The sequence below is a fragment of the Myxozyma melibiosi genome, assembly GCF_037950935.1.
Source record: "Myxozyma melibiosi strain Phaff 52-87 chromosome Unknown BZA70scaffold_1, whole genome shotgun sequence".
Classification (NCBI taxonomy): Eukaryota; Fungi; Ascomycota; class Lipomycetes; order Lipomycetales; family Lipomycetaceae; genus Myxozyma; species Myxozyma melibiosi.
Window position 1 is genome coordinate 2,265,364 of NW_027042915.1, and position 20,911 is coordinate 2,286,274.

At 50.9% G+C, this 20,911-nt stretch overlaps 10 protein-coding genes across 10 annotated transcripts; 7 read left to right on the forward strand and 3 right to left on the reverse strand.

The window, feature by feature from the left end:
* Positions 1–56: 56 nt before the first annotated feature.
* On the forward strand, positions 57–764 carry BZA70DRAFT_234200 (SYF2 splicing factor-domain-containing protein; the record flags this gene model as incomplete). Its single annotated transcript, XM_064910285.1, has 2 exons — positions 57–303; positions 361–764. Coding segments are annotated over 2 exons (651 nt in total), but the record flags the coding sequence as incomplete, so codon positions are not given.
* Positions 765–774: 10 nt separating this feature from the next.
* BZA70DRAFT_272554 (uncharacterized protein) lies at positions 775–1,974 on the reverse strand. Its single transcript, XM_064911681.1, has 5 exons — positions 1,860–1,974; positions 1,746–1,800; positions 1,385–1,683; positions 1,160–1,333; positions 775–1,094 (listed from the first exon to the last, which is right to left on the reverse strand). The coding sequence occupies exons 1-5, from the start codon at positions 1,906–1,908 to the stop codon at positions 850–852; spliced, it is 822 nt and encodes a 273-aa protein (XP_064770978.1). The 5' UTR covers positions 1,909–1,974; the 3' UTR covers positions 775–849.
* Positions 1,975–2,650: 676 nt separating this feature from the next.
* On the forward strand, positions 2,651–2,980 carry BZA70DRAFT_265272 (uncharacterized protein; the record flags this gene model as incomplete). Its single annotated transcript, XM_064910953.1, has 1 exon — positions 2,651–2,980. One exon carries the CDS (start codon positions 2,651–2,653, stop codon positions 2,978–2,980), a length of 330 nt encoding a protein of 109 aa, XP_064770979.1.
* Positions 2,981–3,313: 333 nt separating this feature from the next.
* Positions 3,314–5,663, forward strand: BZA70DRAFT_30669 (spinocerebellar ataxia type 10 protein domain-containing protein). Its single transcript, XM_064914810.1, has 6 exons — positions 3,314–3,552; positions 3,614–3,790; positions 3,854–3,912; positions 3,978–4,179; positions 4,253–4,959; positions 5,028–5,663. Exons 1-6 carry the CDS (start codon positions 3,419–3,421, stop codon positions 5,198–5,200), a joined length of 1,452 nt encoding a protein of 483 aa, XP_064770980.1. The 5' UTR covers positions 3,314–3,418; the 3' UTR covers positions 5,201–5,663.
* A 6-nt stretch (positions 5,664–5,669) lies between these two features.
* On the reverse strand, positions 5,670–7,945 carry BZA70DRAFT_272567 (WD40-repeat-containing domain protein). Its single transcript, XM_064911682.1, has 6 exons — positions 7,670–7,945; positions 6,977–7,572; positions 6,750–6,917; positions 6,320–6,678; positions 6,181–6,256; positions 5,670–6,123 (listed from the first exon to the last, which is right to left on the reverse strand). Exons 1-6 carry the CDS (start codon positions 7,815–7,817, stop codon positions 5,833–5,835), a joined length of 1,638 nt encoding a protein of 545 aa, XP_064770981.1. The 5' UTR covers positions 7,818–7,945; the 3' UTR covers positions 5,670–5,832.
* Positions 7,946–8,101: 156 nt separating this feature from the next.
* BZA70DRAFT_272568 (mitochondrial Rho GTPase 1) lies at positions 8,102–10,732 on the forward strand. The gene is made up of 10 exons (XM_064911683.1): positions 8,102–8,191; positions 8,263–8,278; positions 8,344–8,608; positions 8,675–8,830; positions 8,889–8,997; positions 9,052–9,785; positions 9,845–9,964; positions 10,028–10,156; positions 10,214–10,434; positions 10,501–10,732. Exons 1-10 carry the CDS (start codon positions 8,152–8,154, stop codon positions 10,619–10,621), a joined length of 1,911 nt encoding a protein of 636 aa, XP_064770982.1. The 5' UTR covers positions 8,102–8,151; the 3' UTR covers positions 10,622–10,732.
* A 584-nt stretch (positions 10,733–11,316) lies between these two features.
* BZA70DRAFT_272571 (uncharacterized protein) lies at positions 11,317–14,242 on the forward strand. The gene is made up of 7 exons (XM_064911684.1): positions 11,317–11,660; positions 11,805–11,957; positions 12,028–12,161; positions 12,221–12,259; positions 12,319–12,422; positions 12,491–12,547; positions 12,603–14,242. Exons 1-7 carry the CDS (start codon positions 11,611–11,613, stop codon positions 13,893–13,895), a joined length of 1,830 nt encoding a protein of 609 aa, XP_064770983.1. The 5' UTR covers positions 11,317–11,610; the 3' UTR covers positions 13,896–14,242.
* Positions 14,243–14,248: 6 nt separating this feature from the next.
* On the forward strand, positions 14,249–16,388 carry BZA70DRAFT_272572 (metallopeptidase). The gene is made up of 6 exons (XM_064911685.1): positions 14,249–14,704; positions 14,767–15,089; positions 15,151–15,558; positions 15,613–15,656; positions 15,710–15,743; positions 15,811–16,388. The coding sequence occupies exons 1-6, from the start codon at positions 14,413–14,415 to the stop codon at positions 16,324–16,326; spliced, it is 1,617 nt and encodes a 538-aa protein (XP_064770984.1). The 5' UTR covers positions 14,249–14,412; the 3' UTR covers positions 16,327–16,388.
* On the forward strand, positions 16,389–19,167 carry BZA70DRAFT_293254 (uncharacterized protein). Its single transcript, XM_064914408.1, has 2 exons — positions 16,389–18,058; positions 18,115–19,167. Exons 1-2 carry the CDS (start codon positions 16,631–16,633, stop codon positions 19,078–19,080), a joined length of 2,394 nt encoding a protein of 797 aa, XP_064770985.1. The 5' UTR covers positions 16,389–16,630; the 3' UTR covers positions 19,081–19,167.
* A 73-nt stretch (positions 19,168–19,240) lies between these two features.
* BZA70DRAFT_265279 (Alpha/Beta hydrolase protein) lies at positions 19,241–20,588 on the reverse strand (the record flags this gene model as incomplete). The annotated part of the gene is made up of 4 exons (XM_064910954.1): positions 19,241–19,744; positions 19,798–20,120; positions 20,183–20,321; positions 20,388–20,588. 4 exons carry the CDS (start codon positions 20,586–20,588, stop codon positions 19,241–19,243), a joined length of 1,167 nt encoding a protein of 388 aa, XP_064770986.1.
* Positions 20,589–20,911: the final 323 nt, after the last annotated feature.

The window sequence follows — 20,911 nt, forward strand, 5'->3', positions numbered from 1 at the left end:
ACATATTTTTACAGAGGTCATTTGCTGACGATATAAAACATCCGATATAGAACCAGTCATCGTCAGAAAACAAGCAGGAGCTTTTCGCAGAATACCGACGGCAAAAGATTGATCCGGCCGCAGTCGCTCGCTTAGAGCGTAAGAAAGCAGATGCTGAACTTGAGCTATCTAAAATTGAGGCTAGCGAGCAAGGCGAAGACTTTGAGCGGAAACGGGCTTGGGATTGGACGATCGAAGAGACTGAGAAGTGGAATGAGCGGATGGAGAGGAAGAAGCAGGCGAAACAGAACTCGGTTCTTGCAGGTATGATTCTCTACTTTTCATTGTTTATGGTATTTTTTGCTGATGTTTGATGTGCAGATTTTTCGCTGGCGGCTGACCGTGCATATCAACGAGAGCTGAGGGACCTCCAACCCGACAAGGAGGCATATCTACGACAGAAAACCAAATCCATCGAAAAGTCAGGCCAGATAGTTGAGGGCGAAAACGGCAAATTAATAGCGGTAGACGGCGACAGATTCGACAGCGCACATTCGTTGGATTTCACAAGCAACAAACCACCAAAGGAAGCCGTCGATCGATTGGTGAACAGTATCAAGAAAGCCGATCAGCAGCGCATGCGGAAGGCTCCCAAGACTGCGGACGAAGATGGCGCGTTGGCTATCAACGAGAAGAACAAGCATTTCAACAAGAAACTGTCACGGTATTATGACAAGTATACAAAGGAAATTAGGGACTCGTTTGAGCGCGGAACCGCTCTGTGATGGCATATGTAGTTTTATTGAATATAATATTAGTCTCTGTTGAATATGAGTCGCTATACAAGAACAATATGTACAATGAAATAGATCAAGTAGCAAACGAAGCCTGGCGGGCAAGATCAATCATGTCATCCCGGTTGATAACGCCAGTCACCGATTCGCTTTCAATCGCTTGAACCGCCGCACCTGCAACAACAGAAGTCGACAAAGGCTTCAAGACGTCTCTGGAAATTATAGGAGCGTTTCCGCCGAGCATTTCGTTGACAGTCCCTATAGCTTTGAGACCCACCGCCATCGTCATTGTCATGGAGCTGGAGGGATCAAACATAAAGCCTGTAACAATAGACTTACAGTTAGATTCAGTCTCTTTTCCAATTAAGTGGGATATAATCACATACCCGGTCGCAAAAATATTGGTCGCAGCGAAGGCAGAGTCGAGATGGTCTGCTCTGCTTGCTGTTTGGTCTTGAAGTACGCCTGCGGGATTCCCGGGAACTCACCGGCCGCAGACACAAAGAGGAAAGGTTTCTCTACCTTGGCCGATGCGGAAGTCTCCTTGGCCAATTTGACAGCTGGATGATGTTAGTTGCGACAGATCAAGCTGCGTATTAAATGTAGCTTACCTAGATCGCGGTTCATCAGCTCATACGATATTTCGTCCTCGATCCGATGCTTTAACGGGTTCCGGTTCCACTTCTGTATAACCTTGCTCACGCCGTCCAGAGGCGACTGGCTCTTTGCAAACGTCTTGTAGTAGTTCGACTCGAGCAGAATACCGAGCGAGTAGACTACCGCGTCTGAATCCTCGGTCAAAGGTCGGATCTCATCCGGTGAAGCCTTTGATATGTCGAATGATTCAAACTTGACCGATTCTGCCCATTTCGGCACTCTTCCACCTTCAAATGCAGCAGCTCCTGACCGGCTAGTAAAAAGAGTTAGTCAGCTTGATTTCATTACATCAAACGAATGTCTGCATAGAATTACCTCAAAGAAGTGACTGCCCATCCATGAGCGACGGCTTGCTCGCAAATCCGGCGTCCTATTTAGAATCAGTACACCGAGCCAGCAATTGTATCGAACACAGACAAACAAACTCACCCAAAAATCCGGTACCTCCACAAACTAATAATCTTTTGAGTGAAGCCATTGTTTGACTGTTTGACGCTGTTTTACTCAGTCGAGTTCTTGTTTCTTGCTGGAATATGAAATAGTGAAGATCGCTCGCTGCCCGCCTGAGCCGCAGCAGTAACGTCCATCTGGACGCGTAGATCCGTTCACTTTCCACAGATAATCACAGCAGATCAGCAACTACGCACACTATCAGGTAGCAAGAATACGAATGGCGTGGAACGCAGGAAAAACAATCGAAACGTTTGCGATTGCTCGCTATTCATTCTGTTCGATTCCGTATCAAACTGCGCTGCCTACAAGCCAGCTTCCATGGATTCATTCGCCTTACCGCGACGCGCTCTCGCTCGCATTTACTTATCCTGCGCTTTACCCTTCAGACTCGGCCACTGTGCAGATTCTATGGCGGTCACAATTACTGGTTTGCTTAACTATGATTACTATCTGAGTGCGATCATTGTGTCTTGTCGATGGCTGACTGAATCATCTCTGCGCGTGTCAGGAAAACATTGATCTGTCCACTATACTGAAATACCCAGTGGATAGCCCGTTCGTCGTCGTCGCTAGCTCGCCCAGGATTGCTTTGAAATTTGTTGTAGTAGAGGTCGATGGGACAATGACGGTTGGATCGCACCGGGCTTGAACACTGTTGTTGGCTACGGGCAATCGCTGATCTCACTCCTGCAGTCGCGACGGATCCAAATTCGATTCGAAGATGATAGAACCTACACCTCATGTCTAGGCCTTTTTGAACGACATGGATGCTTAATCAAGCGAATCTCAACTTCTGTCAATATAGTCTCGGATTCGCAGTTATCATTCAGCCAGTCCGAGCCACATTCCTCCCAGCATTCGCATCCCCTCCAATCGCTATCTCAGCCGGCGTTCTCGCCAATGATGAGCCGTACCAATGGACTAATTATGAACTCGTTGACAAGCAGATCTACAACTTCCTACAGCGCCCCGAAAACTCCCACTCAGTTCTTCAGTCAGCCGGTTACCGCGACGCCCGACGAGAAGATTCAAGAAACGCAATCCCTGCCGTCCCCTCTGACGACACAAATTGGGCAAGAGAAAGGCACAATGAGTGATAGCGAGGTATCAAAGTACATCCGGGACTGTTTGTGCAATCCCAGATTTGTTCAGCTTGTAAGTATCAATTCGTCTGTATCTGATATTAGTGACTGATCTCTGACGGAGCGACCATAGTGTGAGCAGGTCGATCGCATATTTGCTGCGCTATGAGCAACGATCTCCACTATCTGGATCCTGATCCTATGATCTATTTGCTGCAATTGTTTCTCTCAGACTCTCAACTGTACAATCAATTACTATAAGGAAAGAGTAGACAGTTAGTCTTTAAACCTACAATAAACAGTTTCCTATCAGATAAACCTTAATGCGATGCTCACGACGTCATCAGATTCATATATCTCTGGCCCATTGTCTACCTCCCATAAACCAAAGCCACCTCCCACATGACACTTCCAGCCCACAGTTTCAACACCAGCAGTTTCGAGTGAAGCATAATGTCGTCGATGTCCAACGAGCTTCTTTCGGTGCTGGATTACTACCTCGGATCCGAAGCAATTGCCTTTGACGAGGCGAAATGTGATCAGTTACGAGCAAAGATGTCAGAGATCCGGTTTGATGATACGACGAGGTATATCCATTATATTCTTACCACCACCGTCCAGAACTATTATTGACTTACATTGCTATAGAGCGGTAATTGGAAGTACTCCAGAAGTATGGAGGGCTTTGAGCACAAATCTACGAATGCTGCGCAATATCAAAGCGACCTCTACCGCCGACAAAGAGCGCACAACATTCTTGATCCGGACAGTGATCTCTCTCGTCATGAATCTTCTTGCGGGCGGAGAAGATGTGCAAAAACAAGCGTAAGTCTAGCCATAGTCGGAGATGTCAATTATCTGTCGTGGTGTGTTCTAACTTTTTGAAAGCATGCTCTACGTGAAATCAGAACTTTTTGATACTTTGGACGACGAGAATGTGATTGAATGTAAGGAATCAATCGAGATTAGGTCTACGTTTCTGAATAAGCATACTAACCGCACTAATGACCAGCCGGACTTGCGGTTCACAGCGTGCGCGCGCTGGTGAATCTAGGCGCTGCTAACAACGCAGTCAAAGATGAACTCTGGCCCGATTTCCTTTCGCGATTTACCCCAGAGTCTATAGATCGCATCTGCGCATCTTTCAATCATGAGGGCTACTCTGCTCTTTTGATCTTTGTGGTCGGATGTGTGGGAACGGCTGAAGAACGAGCGTAAGTAGACAGAGAATGCTGATCTGACATTTTGATCATGGAATTGGAAAGTTGACTCAGTATATTGATATAGCTCTATATTCATGAAGTCTCCCGGCGGCCGCAGAATCTACCTGAAATTTATCGAGCACGTCGACTCGTGGATGCAAAGCACCGGCGATCAAAATTTCGACCTGATGTACAAAATCACTCAAAGCCTCATCCAAGGTGGATACTTCCCCGACATCTACTCGTTGTGCAGTGATCCGATCGAGCAGCCGTCAGGCAACCAGCTCGTGGCCATGAAACTGCTAGATGGATACTTGTCGTCTCCCAAGACTGTTACTGCGATCAACTGTATCGAATTAGCGCAATTTCTTTACAAAGACACGTTTGTCGAGCTAGGAAAACCGCTCGCAATACAAATCATGTCTAAAAAGATCGATAACCCACATAGCGAACGAGTCGCTTCATTTCTGACAGTATCGGTTGAATGCATGACAAGCCTGACTTCCATATCCCAAGAGATTCGAAACCTATTCATCGAACTCGGCTGTATCCCCGAGCTAATCGACCTGCTCAGACGGGCAGACGAGCTCATTCCGCGGAAAACACTCAAGACTCAGCAAGCAAGCGAGCAGTCTACTTCGAAGGCATACGAGTTTCCGGACTTGAAGCGGCAAATCGTCGGCCTGCTTTCGTATCTTGTCGAAGGAAATCGAGTGGCGCAGGATCAGATTCGAACGAGCGGGGGGCTTCCTGTTGTTTTGTCGCAGTGTAATATCGACGACAATAATCCATGTAAGTTCTTCATTCTTTTGCCTATTTGATTTTATGTTCAGAAAGCTAACAGATCCTCTTCATACTAGTTATTCGCGAGTACGCGATTCTTTTGATCAAAAACCTGCTGGCAGATAACCAAGAGAATCAAGACTTTGTCGCGAGTTTAGAGGCCCGTGAGGCAGTTACCTCGGATGCCTTGCATGAGGCAGGCTACGAGACTTCGATTATAGACGGCAAAGTGTCTCTCCGGAAGAGGTGATTTGACTATGGCTAGCGTGTGAGAAATTGATGCATTTAGCTGAGTGGATTAATGTAGTCATGTATAGGCTTTGAAGAATAATGGTATTCATGATGTAATCAACCACTACTCGGTATAAATCAGACCCCAATAGCAACTGCCATCTTTCCAAACAGTCCATTCCTAACAACACAGAGCATCTCAATTTCAAATCCTAGCTCCCGTACGAAATCATCGCTTGACTGTGGGTAACCATGCATAACTAATCAAAGAACGAATCACTGCTGAACGACTCCCTCAACCGAATGCACCGACGGACGGTTCCATGTTCGGATGTGGCCGTCGTGGCATGTGATTATTAGACAGTCCTCTCTGAAATGGAGGCTCGTGAGCGGATCAGGGTCGACTTGCTTGGACTAGATTTTAAATGTCGATCAGTATCAAAGAAATTTAAATGGAGATGACAAAAGTAACGTAAAGGGGGCTTTACCATCACGGGTGGGATAATGGGTATGCTAGCTTTGGAAGCGATCGGATGATACGCCTCTTCTTCGTCTACAGCGACGGCATTCGAGTCCGACCGAGTACGGCCAGAGCGAAGGCTTTGGAGATCGTGGAGATTTTTGCTGTTTGTGCTGTATCGAGAGGAAACACTACCGCGGTGCGCATTCTATCAACGTAAAGTTAGAACCTGACATAACCAAAATAAAAAGAACTGATGACAGAAAACGTACTCCCCGTGGCCGATGCAGAGATTTAACAGAGAAATCCCACAGCAAAAGCCGGCAATCATCACCAACACTTCCTAGTCTGTATACACGCTCATCGCACCGCCAAGGATCAAATGCAACAGACCGAACAAACGATTGATGACCTTGGCAGCGTGCGACTAGCGAGCGAGATGCAAAGGACCATATAGAGACAAGGTCGTCTTCTCCTCCGGTCTTTGAATGTAAAAGTTAGTGTGACGAGTCGCGTGATTTGTTTTCAATATTACATACCAAAATATATCGACCATCCGGCGACCAGCACACGCAGAGAAGTCCGCCATAGTATCCGCTAAACACATCGACCAATCTACAATAACGTAAGTTAGTACAAACAGAAATGAGACATACTTTAGCACTCATATAATCATACTTCTCCTTCAGGAAGTCAATAATCTTCAGATATCCGTCTTCAGACACAACAGCAACGTGAGTGCAATCGGGCGAAAACGCGAACGCGGTGATTGGTTTCCGCGACACAGACCAATAAGCAACAGGGTTCTGCTTCTGCATCTTTTGGTTTCCGTGTATACTCTTGATTACCTGGAACCCGTCTTTCGTCTCTTTACGCTCGTCCGGTGCGAGACCGCTGTTCATCTCATCCTGGAAGTTCGAGTCGTCTTTTTCCTTGTCGTAGATCACAATCGATCCGTCCATGTGTCCTACCATAAACAGATTCTCTGATCCCGGGATCCACTGGATATCCGCGCAGGCCGAGCTATTGATCACTCCCTGCATAACGTTACAGTCAGCTCCGTATCAGGGGATACAGAATCGAGGCGGATAGTAGGTAGTGTACTCACGTTTTTGTTCAATCGATTGTATCGGGTGCTCATGGGATCGTACCAGATAATGTCAGAAGACGAGAAACCCATGGCGACATCAATATGTTGCGAGCTCCTCGTGAGCTGGTTTACGTCATGGCAGATGGGATGTGCCTTGGTGAAGAGCACTTTAGATAGAGGCTCATGCTGCAGAAACAGTTAGCAGATATAAAACAGTGAAAACTCCACAGAAACCTGTAACTCACTTTATACTTTGGAGCAGCAAAGTCCATCCAGTTGAAAGATCTGTTGATGTTTGCAAAGAAATATAGATCTTCAGACTGTCGCTCGCTGAGCCGTTTGGCGAGGTGCTCGTGCGGAGTGATGCGCGAGACAAACGAGCTGTTGCTCTTCGCCATATTGTTTTTCGGCTTCCTCTTCTTTCCGTCCTTTGAAGAAGACGGGCTCGCGACAGCATTAGCCAGGACTGCGCTCAATGCGTTCGCATTGGCGCTGCTATCTGACTCCATGTATGATCCAAACTGGGACTGCGACGCGAGAGAAGACGACATTGCGCCGCTGAATCTCGACATTCCACCAGTAGAGAATCTGTCGCTCGCGTTATCGTCGAAATCCGAGCCCACGGAGGAGCGGGTTTCGGCGATCGAGAGCTGGTTGGTGGTGGTCGGATACATGCCTGGGTTGGAATCGCTTCGATACTTGATACTGCAGAGCGAGAGCTTGACGCCAGCAGTCACAGGAACTGGAGCAGTAGATAGCGGGTTTGGATTAATGATTGGGACCTCAGATGGATGAGGAGGGGGAGTGGCGAGATGTATATCTTCGCGGAGGGTATACTGGCCTATAATTAGGTGGGTAATTAGCCAGATTGAAGAGTCAGATAAAACTGCCCGCGCCAAGCACAGGTAGCGAAAGACAGTCTACTAGCCTGTACGTACCCTCGCCAGTAGTGAATACATATTCGTCGCCGGTGGGGAACTTGAGGGTGTTGTGGGTGTCGAGATTCTGGTCCCGCATTTGCGATAGGGCCGCAGCATAGGCGGGGCTCCCGACGGGGAACTTTGGCGGCGGCGGAAGAACGAACATTGCTGCTGCGAGAGAACTGCGGGTGGAAAAGCAGAAATGAATGAAAATCCCTCGGAAACGGTCAAAAAGAGCAGGAAAGCGGGCGCTGTGCAGAGTCGAGGCCGAAGCAGGTGCGGATGCGAACAGGCGATCGGACGCTGCGGAGAAGACGAGGCAGAACTGGGGTTGACTCGACCGGCCCCGGACCCGGACCCGGTCTCTTTGTGGTCACGTGAATAGATTATGTCATTGATGTGTCAGCAGATGTTTCTTGCTCCCGGATGTTCGCTGGAGTGCTGCTAGATGGAAGCTGGGCTGATTGTCAACCATTCGAGCTGCGAGCTGCTGATCCAAGATGTCGTCCGATGTCCGGCTTGTTTTGTGTGGTGATGAAGGTGAGGACTGTTTGGTGCTTGCTTGCTGTGCTGTTGGCAGATCAGGTACTAACTATGGTCTCGACTTGTAGGTGTGGGCAAGAGCAGGTTAGATAGATCGATTTCGACGTTGGACAGATGGTCTGGTATTAACTGTGAATTGTTCTTGATAGTCTGATAACGTCCTTTGTGAAGGAAACGTTTGTTCCCAATCTGCAATCTGTGCTTCCGCCGGTGTCGATTCCCTCCGAGTTCATGGCCACGGTGAACAACATGACGATGACAATCGTGGACACTTCTTCTATGCCACAGGACAGGCAGTCTTTGAATCGGGAAATACGACGGGCGAATGCGATTCTGCTTGTGTATTCTGACCATTATACATCAGAGCGTATTCCCCTGTTCTGGCTGCCGTATTTCCGATCATTGGGAGTTAATGTGAGTTTCCCTCAATGAGCATTACTAGATGTTGCGACTCGCTAATTAGGGTGATTGTTTGTACAGGTTCCTGTCGTTCTTTGTGCTAACAAGTGCGATCTTGCATTGGACGAAGAGTTGAACGAGCTCATAATGGACGAGATGGTGCCAATGATGGAGGAGTTTAAGGAGATCGAGTCGTGTATCAGAGCAAGTGCAAAGGCGCACTACAACGTGAACCAGGTACTTGTCTGTGGTCTGTCTTTGCAAAGTGTCATATGCTGATTTAGAGACTGTGTAGGCGTTCTATTTGTGCCAAAAAGCGATCGTGCATCCGATAGCCCCTCTGTTCGACTCAAAGGAGCAAGATTTGAAGCCTCCTACGAAGGCCGCTCTCCAGCGTATTTTCTGTAAGTGGTGTCCATATACTGACTAAGTTATCTGTGGTGCTAATATGACTATAGTTCTGAGTGACCGCGACCAAGATGGATACCTGAACGACAAAGAAATGAACGACTTGCAACAAAAGTGTTTCGGCAAAACTCTTGACCCGTTTGATCTCGAGGAAATTAAATCAGTGATTGAGAAATCTGAGCCCGGAGGAGCTAATGAGATTGGTATTTCACAAGATGGGTTTATTGCGTTAAACAAGATGTTTGCTATCAAAGGACGCCATGAGACTACATGGGGGATTCTGCGAGCGTTTCATTATACGGATAGTTTATCGCTGAGCGATAAGTTTCTGTATCCTAGATTTGACGTGCCTCAGTACGCGAGTGTTGAGCTGAGTCCCGAAGGCTATCGGTTTTTCGTGGACCTTTTCCTGCTCTTTGACAAGGACAACGACGGCGGTTTGAATTCCAAAGAACTGAACAATCTGTTTGCGCCAACGCCAGGTATTCCAGAGTCTTGGGTAAAATCTCAGTTTCCAAAGACCACGCTGTGTAACGAGGAAGGATATGTAACGCTGCAAGGGTGGCTAGCGCAGTGGAGTATGACGACGTTCCAGGACCACAAGACTACGTTAGCATATCTGGCGTGGCTTGGATTCGAGTCAGGAAAGGGACCGAAGGGATCAACTACGGCTGCTTTGAAGGTGACGAGGCCCAGACGGAGAAGAAATACGAGGCCGAAAGCGGGGAGGGTCGATCGGAATGTGTTTAGCTGTTATGTGCTGGGTGCTTCTGACTCCGGAAAGGTAAGTGCATTGATGATTTTTATAGTTGTTGACTAGGTTTACTAATTTGTGTACTGCAGAGCTCGTTACTTGACCGGTTTCTCAACCGACCGTTTTACCCATTGTATATGCCGACGATCAAGCCACGGATAGCAGTGAATAGTGTTGAGATGCAAGGAGGAAAGCAGTGCTATTTGATTGTGAGTATATGTTTCTTTTGTGGGTGTGTGAGTGGAAGACGGACGACTGATATTTAACTTTAGCTGGAGGAACTTGGTGAATTAGAACCGGCGGTGCTTGAGAATCCGACAAAGTTGGATGAGTGCGACGTTTTGTGCTATACATACGACTCTTCGAATCCAGAGAGTTTTCAGCATATAGTTGACTTGCGGGTAAGATTGAGTGAGATTGGTAGGAAGAGGTGAGGAGAGAGTACTGACGAAATACAGAAACGATATCCGCAGTTAGATCGGCTGCCGGTTGTATTTGCGGCACTGAAAGCGGATCTGGACAAGCAGCAGCAGAGATGCGATATGCAGCCAGATGCATATACGCGAGAGATCGGGCTGTCGGCGCCTCTGCACGTCAGTTCAGCTTGGACGTCGTCGTTATCGGAGCTGTTTGTGCAGCTGGCCGAGGCAGCGCAGTCGCCGAGCACGGCTACTCCTGTGTAAGTGTTGCAGTACAGCGATTGTTTTACAGATAGGTGACTAACGTATCTACTATAATTTTACAGACTGGAGCCCGAGGAGAAAGAAAGCCCGGTGATGCCTATTGTGTATGCGTCGGCTGCGGTGGCGGTGGGAGTGGGGGTTCTTGCGTGGATGTTCCGGACGGGTAGCCGGGAGGCATCGTGAGTCTGGACGCGGGAGTAAGTAAGCATGCTAGTGAGGTTGACTGTTTGTAAATAAAGGTATATATAAATTAGTCGACTAGTTCACTTTAGTAGACCAGCCGGAGACACGTGCGGCGGGGGGGGGGGGGGGGAGGGAGAGAGAGGAGGGGCGGAAGAACGTAAATCCGCCGCTGTCTCGGAAGAGAAGAGGAAGATTGCGAGATCTACGATGTCGGAAGAGAGCCTGAAGAGAGCCTGAAGAGAGAAGAGGACAATAGAGGATCCCGAGAAGACCCGCGAGGGCGGGTGGGAGAAGGGAGCAGAGCTGCCGTAAACGGCAAAAGTGGGCAGGGTCCACAGCAGCAGCGGGCGATTTAATTTTTTCTGCGTGTTTGTTTTCGAGATTCCTTGTTTTTGTTCATTGTTTCCCGAGGAGCAGCCAGAAACAGGGCTTCTAGACGAGTCCGGTCCTGCCGAGCGGTAACTAAGCGGGCTCGAAACTTGGTTCCGGCGGATGTGCGGACCGCTGCTGGCAGACCGCGCTTCCGGTTCCTTGTCTGTTTCTGTCGCTGAGATCCGTTCTTTTATTATTTTCTTTATGAATACATAAGTGAGTGCGCCTGGTTGGAACAGAACAAACACTTCGCAGCTACAAATCAGCCGACTGACAGCGGCCGGGTGGGGGAGGGGGACGGCAGGCAGGGAGGGGCCTTCTGACTAGTCCGAGGTGGGCCTCAGGTTAGGGCTCAGACGGGCAAAGGCTCACACTTTGGGCAGTCCGATGGCTCTCGTCTGGCGGGTCTCTGGTCTCAACAGATCTTCTTCGTCTTCTGCTCTTTCTTGCTTCGTGCTCTTCGTCAGCTCATTAATCTGCTCTTCTCTTCTTTCACCGCTCACCAGCGACGCTTGTTGTGGGACTTCACCCGAGCGAGCCCTCGTCTCGCCTACGTCACTCGGAATCCGCTCCTGCCTACTCCCATCCCAGCCTGCGCTCCTAGTTAGCAGCCCAACATGAACATCCTTCAGCGTACCAGCAGTTCTCTGTCGTACTTTGACATCAGGTGCGTCTTTTCTTTCTTTTGTTTGCTTTTGTGCTTCTTTGCAGGAGATACCGCAAGATCACAATACGCGTGGATCGGCATGACTCGACCCTCCCGCCCCTTCCTCGCCTTGATCCCTTGATTCTAATCCCATCCTTCTTCTAGGCTATACTCGGCTGATCACGACGTCATCATCGTCCGAGGAAATCCTGATGAGTCCGCCGGCGTGCTGCTCAAAGGCGCCGTTGTCCTCAGTTTCCTAGAGAGCGTTTCTGTCAAGCGGATCTCCCTGCGCCTCTATGGCACCATCCGCATGAAGTATGTCTGGTTCATCTTTTTTCTGTTCAACAAGGCCACTGAACTAACGAAATCTCCTAACTTTTAATAGCTGGCAAGATACAGTTCAAAGTTCGCGCGGGTTAACCCAACGGACTAACAAATACGAAAAGATCATATACGATCATACTTGGAACTTCCTAGATTGGGAAGGTACAAAGAACACAAGCCATACCATCGGACAAGGTAGCTACACCTTCTTTTTTCATCTATCCTCCTGTTATTTTTTACTGACCGACGTATAGGAAACTACGAGTACCCGTTCGAGGTCATTCTCCCCGGTTGTAAGTAGATCTGCAGAGTCCATTATCTCATACTCAGTGCTAATCTTGTATTCATACAGCACTTGTCGAATCCGTGGAAGGATTAGAAGGAGCTTCTATCATCTACAAAATGAAAGCTATCGTCGAGCGAGGCCGATTCGCAAACAATCTGATCAAGAAGAAGGTACGCGATCTGGCTGATCCCACTTGCATAAACTTTGGTCTTATCGCAGTTATTGACACTATCTATAGCATATCCGCGTTGTCCGCACCCTAGGACCGGAAGCCCTTGAGCTTTCCCAAACAATGGTAATCACCAATCATTCTTCTGACACCTCACAGCACCTTCTAACTCTGCCAATAGTCGATAGAGAATGTGTGGCCAAACAAAGTCGACTACTCGATCAGCATCCCATCCAAAGCAGTCGCGATCGGCTCGTCGACACCTGTTCACTTACTACTCCAGCCTTTGCTCAAAGGACTTCGGCTAGGACAGATCGTGATCGTTCTCAAAGAGTACTATACTTTACATATCCCGCACGGTCCCGGTCACGCAAACGTGCGCACGGTCGCGCAGGTTACCATCCCTGCGCCGACCGTTGCCGAAGGCGATCTTCCCGAATCAGTCTGGACAATCGACGATTTCTTCCACATCCCACCCAGTCTCAACAAGTGTACGCAGGACTGCGATATCCCGGGATGCATCGAGGTGCGGCACAAGCTCAAGTTTGCCGTCAGCTTGAAGAACCCCGACGGCCACGTTTCCGAGCTGCGTGCGTCGCTTCCGATCGCGCTGTTCATCTCACCTAATGTTCCCGTGACTGGAGATGGAGAGGAGATCACGATGCAGCCCTTGAGTGAGGATCAGGACAACTCTGCGCCGCCGCGCTACGACGACCACATCTACGATCGATTGTGGGAAGACATCTCGACTTCGGGCTGGAATACGCCGAGTGCCAGTGGTGCAAACACTCCGCATATCAGGAGTAGACGTAACTCTGGCGAGAACGCAGAGGCTCTGGGAATGGTGGCTTTGGACACCCAGGGCGCACAGCTGCAGGCGGGTCTCAGCGCTTTGGCTTTGAGCCAAGCGAATGCCGCGAGTCCAAACGGACACAGCGGACACAGCTTATCGTCGTCGAACGGGGGCAGCAGTGGCATCGACTCGTACTTCCCATCTCGACACTCTGGAAGTGTGACTCCGCTGGGCTCAATGACTCCCCTTCCGTGCTCGAACCCGAACGGCACTGTAGCTTTCTCCGGCCTCGACCAGGCGCAGAACTGGCACTTGTCGCGCGGAGCCTCGCCGATCGAGTCGCCGCTCCACACGCCAGCCGATCCGGAGTCGCGCCCGCTCGAGCTCGACCTGAGCAGTCTATCGAAAGTGCCCTCGTACACAACCGCCATCCGCACACCTGTCTCTGAAGACCCGCAATTCTCAGGCCTGCCGACGTACAATGACGACGCAGCAAACAGCGCGCCGGGCTCGGCCCGGTCGTCTGGTCCTCCGTCGCGAGCGTCGTCGCCTCCTCTGGCAGCGCTCCCGAGGAGTGCATCAGCTGCTAACCTGAATAGCAGTCACCGAAGCCGATCGCATCTGCATCTCTTTGACGATGCTGCTCGGCGTTTGAAATTGGTTCAGGACAAACAGAAGTAATCCTCTCTTCTTTCTCTAGAATATAAACCATTGCGCCTTGTTCTCCGCGTCGCGATCTGTGAGTTCTGATTACTACATACATACTATGTATATATTCGTCTTGGCGTTGGTCTTCTCAACTTTTTACACATCTCTATATACCTCCTTTCTCCATTCTACAGTCTTACAGTCTTTATATTTTGTTTTTGTTGTGTTTGTGCAGCAGCAGTAGCTAGAGTCGAGTAAACGGGTTTTTCATGGATAAACGGCAAAGATCTTCTTTGTCTGTATGTGGATATACATATGTTTTTGTGCAGATGATTTACATGAGATTACAAATAATGAGCATCAAGTGAACTAGCAGCTGTAATGTAGTTACTCGGTTCTCTCTGAGCGAAGATGCCGAGTTCCACATTTAGAGTTTAGAGGGTCCGGAATTAACTAATTTTCAATGTCTCCGAACTCTGGCACGTAAAAAGAAGGTCAAAGCAAGTCTGCGACGATACAGAGGCAGCGCTGAGATAATAGAGCGGCAAAGATGAATCGGTATAGCGCCTGTGTACTTTTTGCGCGGCAATCGCGAGTTATCTGCAGCGGCGGCGGCAGCAGCAGCAGTGGTGGGAGGAAGACGGTAATCGCGAGCATCTCGTCCGGAAGGAAGTTTTCCAGTTTTCAACGAGCGCAGATACAGTCGGCAAGAGAGCGTCGGTTGAGAATCAGCGATGTTGGGTGTCAGACTCGACAGTACTCTTCCGAGGGGGTGGATGTGCAGGCGGGGTTCGGGCAGCCTACGTACGAGACGCGGCCACATATGCTCAAAGAAGGCGAATGTATCGAGAGCTCTACAGTTTTCTTTCTAGTTGAGTGGAGGAATGCTAATGTTGAGATATAGTGACGCCAGGAATCACGGCTTTGGAGTACCACCTCCGCCGAATGAAGCTGATTGAAAAGCTCCCGGTCGGCAGCGCCGCCATTCTCGTCGGCAACGAAATCAAGTACCGGTCCGGCGCGGTCTTTTACGAGTTCCACCAGAACCCGGATTTTTTCTACCTGACGGGATTTAACGAGCCACTTGCGGTGGCGGTGATTGAGAAGCCGGTGGAGGATGATTATGTGTTTCATATGTTTGTGCAGCCGAAGGATGAGAAGAAGGAGTTGTGGGAAGGACCGCGGACGGGTACGCAGGGTGCGATTGATGTGTTTAACGCCGATGAGGTATGTTGTCATTGAATGTTTTGCTCTGTACGGGCATGTTGCTGATATATAAGAGTTATAGGCCGGAGACATTGCACATGTACGCAACTTTCTCGACAAGATCGTGAAGCGGGCAAATACGATATACATCGACCTACCCTCCTCCGCCTCGCACGTGTCTACATTCTTCACTCCCCCCGCCAAGCGCGCGACCACGGCGTCAAGCATCGTCGAGCTAATGAAAGCGCACAGCAAGAAATCTCACCAGATCAAGCCGCTAGGCGCGATAGTCGAGTCGCTGCGTGCAGTCAAGTCGCGGTCCGAGTTCGCAGTCATGCGCGAGGCGGGGCGGATCTCGGGACGCGCAATTACAAAGGCGTATGGCGAGCGGTTTACGAAGGAGGCTGATTTGAGTGCGTATCTTGATTATGCGTTTAAGATCGGCGGGTGTGAGAAGCCGGGATACGTGCCTGTTGTTGCTGGTGGGAAGGTATGCATGCTGTGCTCTTTTATTGTGTTTGAAGGGAGATGCTAATTGTTGTAGAATGCGCTTGGAATTCATTATACGAGAAATGATGATCTGTTGAAGTAAGTAGTGTTGGATTGAGTGAGTGAGAGTTAGCAGCTGACAGGATGAACAGTGACGGAGAAATGGTCTTGATCGACGCAGGAGGGGTAAGTTGAGCAAATGTGATTAAGGAATCGGCAGAGAGAGAACGTTAAGCTAACGAGTGAATGCTAGCAATATGGAGGATACAGCGCCGACATTTCGCGTGCGTGGCCCGTGAATGGAAAATTCACAGACGTGCAGCGCGATCTCTACCAGGCGGTGTTGAACGTAGAAAAAGCATGCATCAAACTCTGCACGCCTTCACACTCGCTCGAGAGCATCCACCGTGCGTCGGTGGAGTACTTTGCAGTCGAGCTTCGCAACATCGGCTTCAACGTGTCATTGCACCAGCTCCAGGCGATTCTCTACCCTCACTACGTCGGCCACCACCTCGGTCTGGACGTGCACGACTGCCCTACTGTCTCGCGACGGATCCCGCTCGTGCCCGGCAATGTGATTACGATCGAGCCTGGTATCTACGTGCCGTACGGCGACGAGCGGTTTCCGCGCCAGTTCTGGGGGATCGGGATCCGGATCGAGGATAACGTGTATGTGGACGACGACGGGCTGCCGGTCGTGACGTCCGTTGAGGCGGCGAAGGAGGTCGTCGACGTGGAGGCCGCGTGCCAGCGCCTGCTCGAGAACTAGACAGAGACAGAGCTCTGCAGCGATGTGAATAGAACCAAAATTGACAAGAATTGTATATCACATAGCAGCGACGATGTAGAGTAGAAGACAAACGCGACGCGTGCCGACCTGCGGCGCGTGTGCGAGGTAGAAATATGACGCGCGAGCGCGTACGCGTTTTTCACGCGCTTTTCCCGATTGGGACGAGACGCGCGAAAGAGAGTTTGCGGACTCCTCCTCCTCGCGCGGTCCTCGTCGACTGCGACAAATACTCACACACACGGTAGAGTAGTAAGAGGAAGAAGAAGAAGCAGCAGCAGCAGCGATGGGCCTCACTTTGCGAGTAAAAGCAAAGAACGACGCGACGCTGGCGACGAAGCAGGAATCTGTGAACGAGGCCGCCAGCAGCGCACCTCCGCGGTCGCCAATGTCGCCAGAGATGCCGGACTCGTTCGTCTTTCGCGATTTGGATCGCTATCCGCGGATTCAGCAGCAGCAGCAGACTACAGCTACAACTACAACTACGACTATTTCATCATCAGCATCTTCAGCACCTTCAAATACCACTCGCCCCCTCCCAGGTCCCCTTCAAAGCGCACCTCGGCCGCAATTTCCTCGCCGCCAGTCCTCTGTCCGCACCGCGAGCTCCTTCCACTTCACCGCCCAACCTCGCTCGGGCTCGGACTCGTCGACCGCGGACTCGTTTCACACCTCCGTCACCAGCACCGCCTCCGACCGCTCGGACTCGGTCGCCTCGTCCTCGCGCTCGCCGTCGGTGCCAAATTCGACCTCCTCGTCCGCCTCCTCGACTGACGCAATACCCCTGGAAGCCGTCCAGGTCCACCTCGCGGCCGCCTCCCGCGAATCCACCCCTCGCGCAATCCGCATCTCCACCGTCTCCTCGGTCTCGCCCAGATCCTCGCCGCCGGCTGCAACAGCCCTCACCGTGTCTCCTTCTTACTCCTCTTCCTCCCCTTCCCCTTCTTCCCCTACCTCCTCCCGCTCCATGAGCTACAACACCGCCGGCTCCCTCCCCACCTCCCCTGCCGCCTACGAGTCCACCACTCTCAGCAGCGGCACCGCTGCCGTTGATGCAGGCAGACTCGATTTCTCGGACGACACTTACGTCGACGACGACGACGACGCCTTTGACGAAACCGGCTCCTCGCCAGGCAAGTCCCCCACCACCGTCAAGAAACTCGACGCTTTCTTCGGCCGCACCCAGTCCCACATCAAGAAAATCCACATGCCGTCCTCGATCAAGCAGGCGTCGGCAGACACCCTGTCTGCCGTCAAATCCATGTCCTCGCCCTCAGCCGGGAACGTGCACCGCTCGATGGCGCAGTACAACTACGACCTTGTCGAGACGCTGCAGTCTGAGCTGAGGCTAGTCTCCGTCGAACTCGCTGCCTCCATCAAGCGCGAGCTTGATCTCGAAAGCCTGCTCGATCAGTACGTCACCGTCAACGACGACAACGACGCAGACGACGACAACCAGGTCGCCGAACTCTCCGACGGCAGCTCATCCCTTGCCGACGACGACAACTACGACGATCCTGATCCGGCGAAGGATAAGTTCAGACGCGGGCTGCAGTTCAGCCCGGAGAAGATGCAGGAGCTGGAGGCGAAGCTGCGAAAAGAACGGAGGGAGAAGGTGCAGATGCGACTTGAGTTTCAGAAAACGGTCGAGATCGAACGTGAGGGTCGGCGAGAAGCCGAAGGCAGGCGCAAGAAACTTGAGGAGCAACTAAAGGTACCTACTCCTTTTTCCTTTTTTATCACTATCTACTATTTTCTAACACAACACAGAGCAAATCGAAAACCGGCAAAAAAGACGCATTAATAACCGCAAATATCGAAGCAAACGAAACAATCAAGTCCCTCGAACTCGCGCTCGAAGACTCCCAGCGCAAACTGTACAACGAGCGCATGAACTCCCAGAACCTGGAATACATGCTCACGGGAATGCGCGAGGAGCTACAGGAAGTCTCGATCAGGAGCCCGTCTGAGCTGTCGATGGCCGCGCGCGCTTCGAGCTCGATGCAGATGCTGCAGAACGGCAGCCACGCGCGGTCGATTTCCGAGTCGAGCGCGCGCAGCTTCGCGTCGAGTAAGGGTTCGTCGGCAGCGATTAATGCGATGACCGACCCCGAGGAAATGAGAATGCGCATCAAAGACCTCGAGACGCAAAAGTCTGCGCTGCAGGACGCGCTGCGGTCGCTTAAAGACAGGCACGAGATCGAGCTCAAGCGACACGCCGAGAAAGAAGCCACGCTGCAAAAACACCTCGTGCGCTCGCGCGAACTGGTCAAGACAGCGGTGTCGGCGCGTAAGGTGACGGGCGAGAAAGACGTGCTAATGCTGAGAGAGCAGGTCGCAGTCATGAAGTCCAAGCTCGTGGGCGCGCAGGCAGGCAAGGACGAGCTACAACGGAATCTGCTCGAGCTCAAGCAGCAGTTTGAAAGCATCACGCAGGCGCACGAGGCGTCGCAGTCTCGCCAGCTGTCACAGTCCGAGCAGATGTCTGGCCAACTGGCTACTATACAGGCACAGAGGGATCATTACAAGGCATTACTCGAGAAGCTCGAGCGCGACCGCCAGCAGATGAAGGAGGAGCATCAGCGGATGACAGATACTCTACACAGCAACTCGCAGAGAATATCAGAGTTCTCGTCGCAGATCCAGAAACTGGTGGCCGACAACCATGCGTTTTCGTCTACGCCGTACTTGGGAGTGTCGCTGTTCGACCAGATGAAAGTAGGAAGCACTGCTTAGATCATTTTTTGTGTTTGGTTTCTGTGAATATGAATTTTTTGGATGAATTATTATTAGATAGATGACGGACATGAAAATAAAACGGTGAACCTCTATAGAGTGCATTGTCCCCTTTTGCCCCTTTTATATCCAACACATCATCTCTCAGATGTCTTATCAATCATAGCTTTGCAGGCTTCTTGGCTTCAATCTTCAGATGCTTTTTATAGTAATCATTAAACCGATCCGGAAATCTCCCCGACGCCCTATCGGCCTTCCTTTGTTCCTCATACTTGCTCAACGTCTTGCCCAGAAACGGCGCAACCCACTCCGCCGTCTCAGTCGGATACTCGAGCGGGAACAAGTGCGCGCCGTCCTTCATCACCTTATACTCTGCCTGTTTCAGGATTTCAAGTTTCTTGTGGAACCGCTCCGACACGTCGGAAAGGCTGCCGGAGATAAAGAGAATCGGCGCGGAGGTCAGTTTGTGGAGTTTGTCAAATACCATGAACGAGTCTGGTCGGTGGAGCGGGCCTGCGCTCGAGTTCGGATCGCTTGGTTGCACAAAGACGTAGACTTCTTGGTACCGAGTCGTCGTCAAAGTCACTGCGTCTGAGGTTTTGGTCGATGGTGAGCCTGGGTAGCTGGGGTATAGTTTCGTCGGAAGATGCCGGACTCCATATTCCTAGATGAAGGTTAGTGATGGCACCGGGAGTGCTGTGATAGAAAAACACTCACCATCCAGAGCTCAAACACCCGCGGATCAAACCGGTGGTACATCTTCCTCTTTGCAAAGTAATCCCGCGCGTCCTCTTTCGACGGCCACAGATCATGTCTACGGGCCGAAAGAGTGGCGGGCATCACCGCAACTTGCTCCGCGTCCACGCGTGCTTCCATGATCGGATCCAAGCCAATGAGCGCCGTGAATAACGACGGATGGATCGTCGCAAGATTGAACAGGATAGCGCCGCCGAAGGAGTGGCCCATTGCGACTAATGGCGGAGGAGGAGCCAGGATCTGGATCATGAGCTCGACGTCGAGTGAGCAGTCCAGCCAGGAGACTGTGGTATATACTATTAGCGTCCTGTGTAGAGATGATGAGATGGCAGTGAAGGACACTCACAGTGGTCGCCGAGCTTTGATTCGTTCAGGATCCCCGACTCGCCCTCGCTGACTACATCTGCAATCACGATATACCGTATCCTGAACCCGTTTTTCTCGGAAAGTGCTAGTAATTCCATGAACAGCACCTCATAGAGCTCCTAAAAGTCCGCAGAACCGTCAGAACCAGCTCCAACTAATTTGCAGATAATAAAAAACAAACCCACCTTCGCAAACCCATTCGCGTGAGCGGCAACAATAGTCACGTCGCCCGCGCGCGGATCAGGATTACTCTTGGGCCTGTAGATTTTCGCCGCGACCTCGAGCCGGTCGGTGTCGGGGTTGACGACGGCGCGGGTTGTCGAGCGCGGCATCGCGGCAGGAAACACGCGTCTTTCGATGTGAAAGACGTCTGCTGCTGAGGTCATCTTGATTTGGGGGTGGAGTGGATGAGCTGCCGAGGGAGGCGGTGTGGTTGTGAGCGTATCGATGATTAAATGTCTGTAGACACGAGTCAACAAGAAAGCAAAAGCAGACACCAAACTACTTATATCTTTCTCTCTCTGAACTGTTTTAAAGAGAACTTCTCGACTGAGGAAGAAGAGCGGATCCAGCCGGCTTTTATCCTGCGACCGGCACCTGCTCGAAACGGGGACCCCGCACACGTCGGCGCGGCGGCCTCAGAGTTGCCGAGAACTTACCGCGATGAGCCTGAGCTCGACCACCTCCAGCTTATGTCTATTGATCTGCT

Bases quoted from the DNA above. Each gene is read 5' to 3' on its own strand.
- BZA70DRAFT_272554 (XM_064911681.1), bottom strand. From the start codon at position 1,908: ATGGCTTCACTCAAAAGATTATTAGTTTGTGGAGGTACCGGATTTTTG. The intron at 1,801-1,859 runs GTGAGTTTGTTT...GATTCTAAATAG, and splicing joins TGGAGGTACCGGATTTTTGG to GACGCCGGATTTGCGAGCAA. The intron at 1,095-1,159 runs GTATGTGATTAT...CTATTGTTACAG, and splicing joins ACCAATATTTTTGCGACCGG to GCTTTATGTTTGATCCCTCC.
- BZA70DRAFT_30669 (XM_064914810.1), top strand. From the start codon at position 3,419: ATGTCGTCGATGTCCAACGAGCTTCTTTCGGTGCTGGATTACTACCTC. The intron at 3,553-3,613 runs GTATATCCATTA...ACATTGCTATAG, and splicing joins CGGTTTGATGATACGACGAG to AGCGGTAATTGGAAGTACTC. The intron at 3,913-3,977 runs GTAAGGAATCAA...ACTAATGACCAG, and splicing joins CGACGAGAATGTGATTGAAT to CCGGACTTGCGGTTCACAGC.
- BZA70DRAFT_272567 (XM_064911682.1), bottom strand. From the start codon at position 7,817: ATGTTCGTTCTTCCGCCGCCGCCAAAGTTCCCCGTCGGGAGCCCCGCC. The intron at 6,918-6,976 runs GTGAGTTACAGG...CTGTTTCTGCAG, and splicing joins TTGCTGCTCCAAAGTATAAA to CATGAGCCTCTATCTAAAGT. The intron at 6,124-6,180 runs GTATGTAATATT...TTACATTCAAAG, and splicing joins CGGATGGTCGATATATTTTG to ACCGGAGGAGAAGACGACCT.
- BZA70DRAFT_272568 (XM_064911683.1), top strand. From the start codon at position 8,152: ATGTCGTCCGATGTCCGGCTTGTTTTGTGTGGTGATGAAG. The intron at 9,965-10,027 runs GTGAGTATATGT...ATTTAACTTTAG, and splicing joins GAAAGCAGTGCTATTTGATT to CTGGAGGAACTTGGTGAATT. The intron at 10,157-10,213 runs GTAAGATTGAGT...GACGAAATACAG, and splicing joins AGCATATAGTTGACTTGCGG to AAACGATATCCGCAGTTAGA.
- BZA70DRAFT_272571 (XM_064911684.1), top strand. From the start codon at position 11,611: ATGAACATCCTTCAGCGTACCAGCAGTTCTCTGTCGTACTTTGACATC. The intron at 12,260-12,318 runs GTAAGTAGATCT...GTATTCATACAG, and splicing joins CGAGGTCATTCTCCCCGGTT to CACTTGTCGAATCCGTGGAA. The intron at 12,548-12,602 runs GTAATCACCAAT...CTCTGCCAATAG, and splicing joins TTGAGCTTTCCCAAACAATG to TCGATAGAGAATGTGTGGCC.
- BZA70DRAFT_272572 (XM_064911685.1), top strand. From the start codon at position 14,413: ATGAATCGGTATAGCGCCTGTGTACTTTTTGCGCGGCAATCGCGAGTT. The intron at 14,705-14,766 runs GTATCGAGAGCT...GTTGAGATATAG, and splicing joins TATGCTCAAAGAAGGCGAAT to TGACGCCAGGAATCACGGCT. The intron at 15,559-15,612 runs GTATGCATGCTG...TAATTGTTGTAG, and splicing joins CTGTTGTTGCTGGTGGGAAG to AATGCGCTTGGAATTCATTA.
- BZA70DRAFT_293254 (XM_064914408.1), top strand. From the start codon at position 16,631: ATGGGCCTCACTTTGCGAGTAAAAGCAAAGAACGACGCGACGCTGGCG. The intron at 18,059-18,114 runs GTACCTACTCCT...AACACAACACAG, and splicing joins AACTTGAGGAGCAACTAAAG to AGCAAATCGAAAACCGGCAA.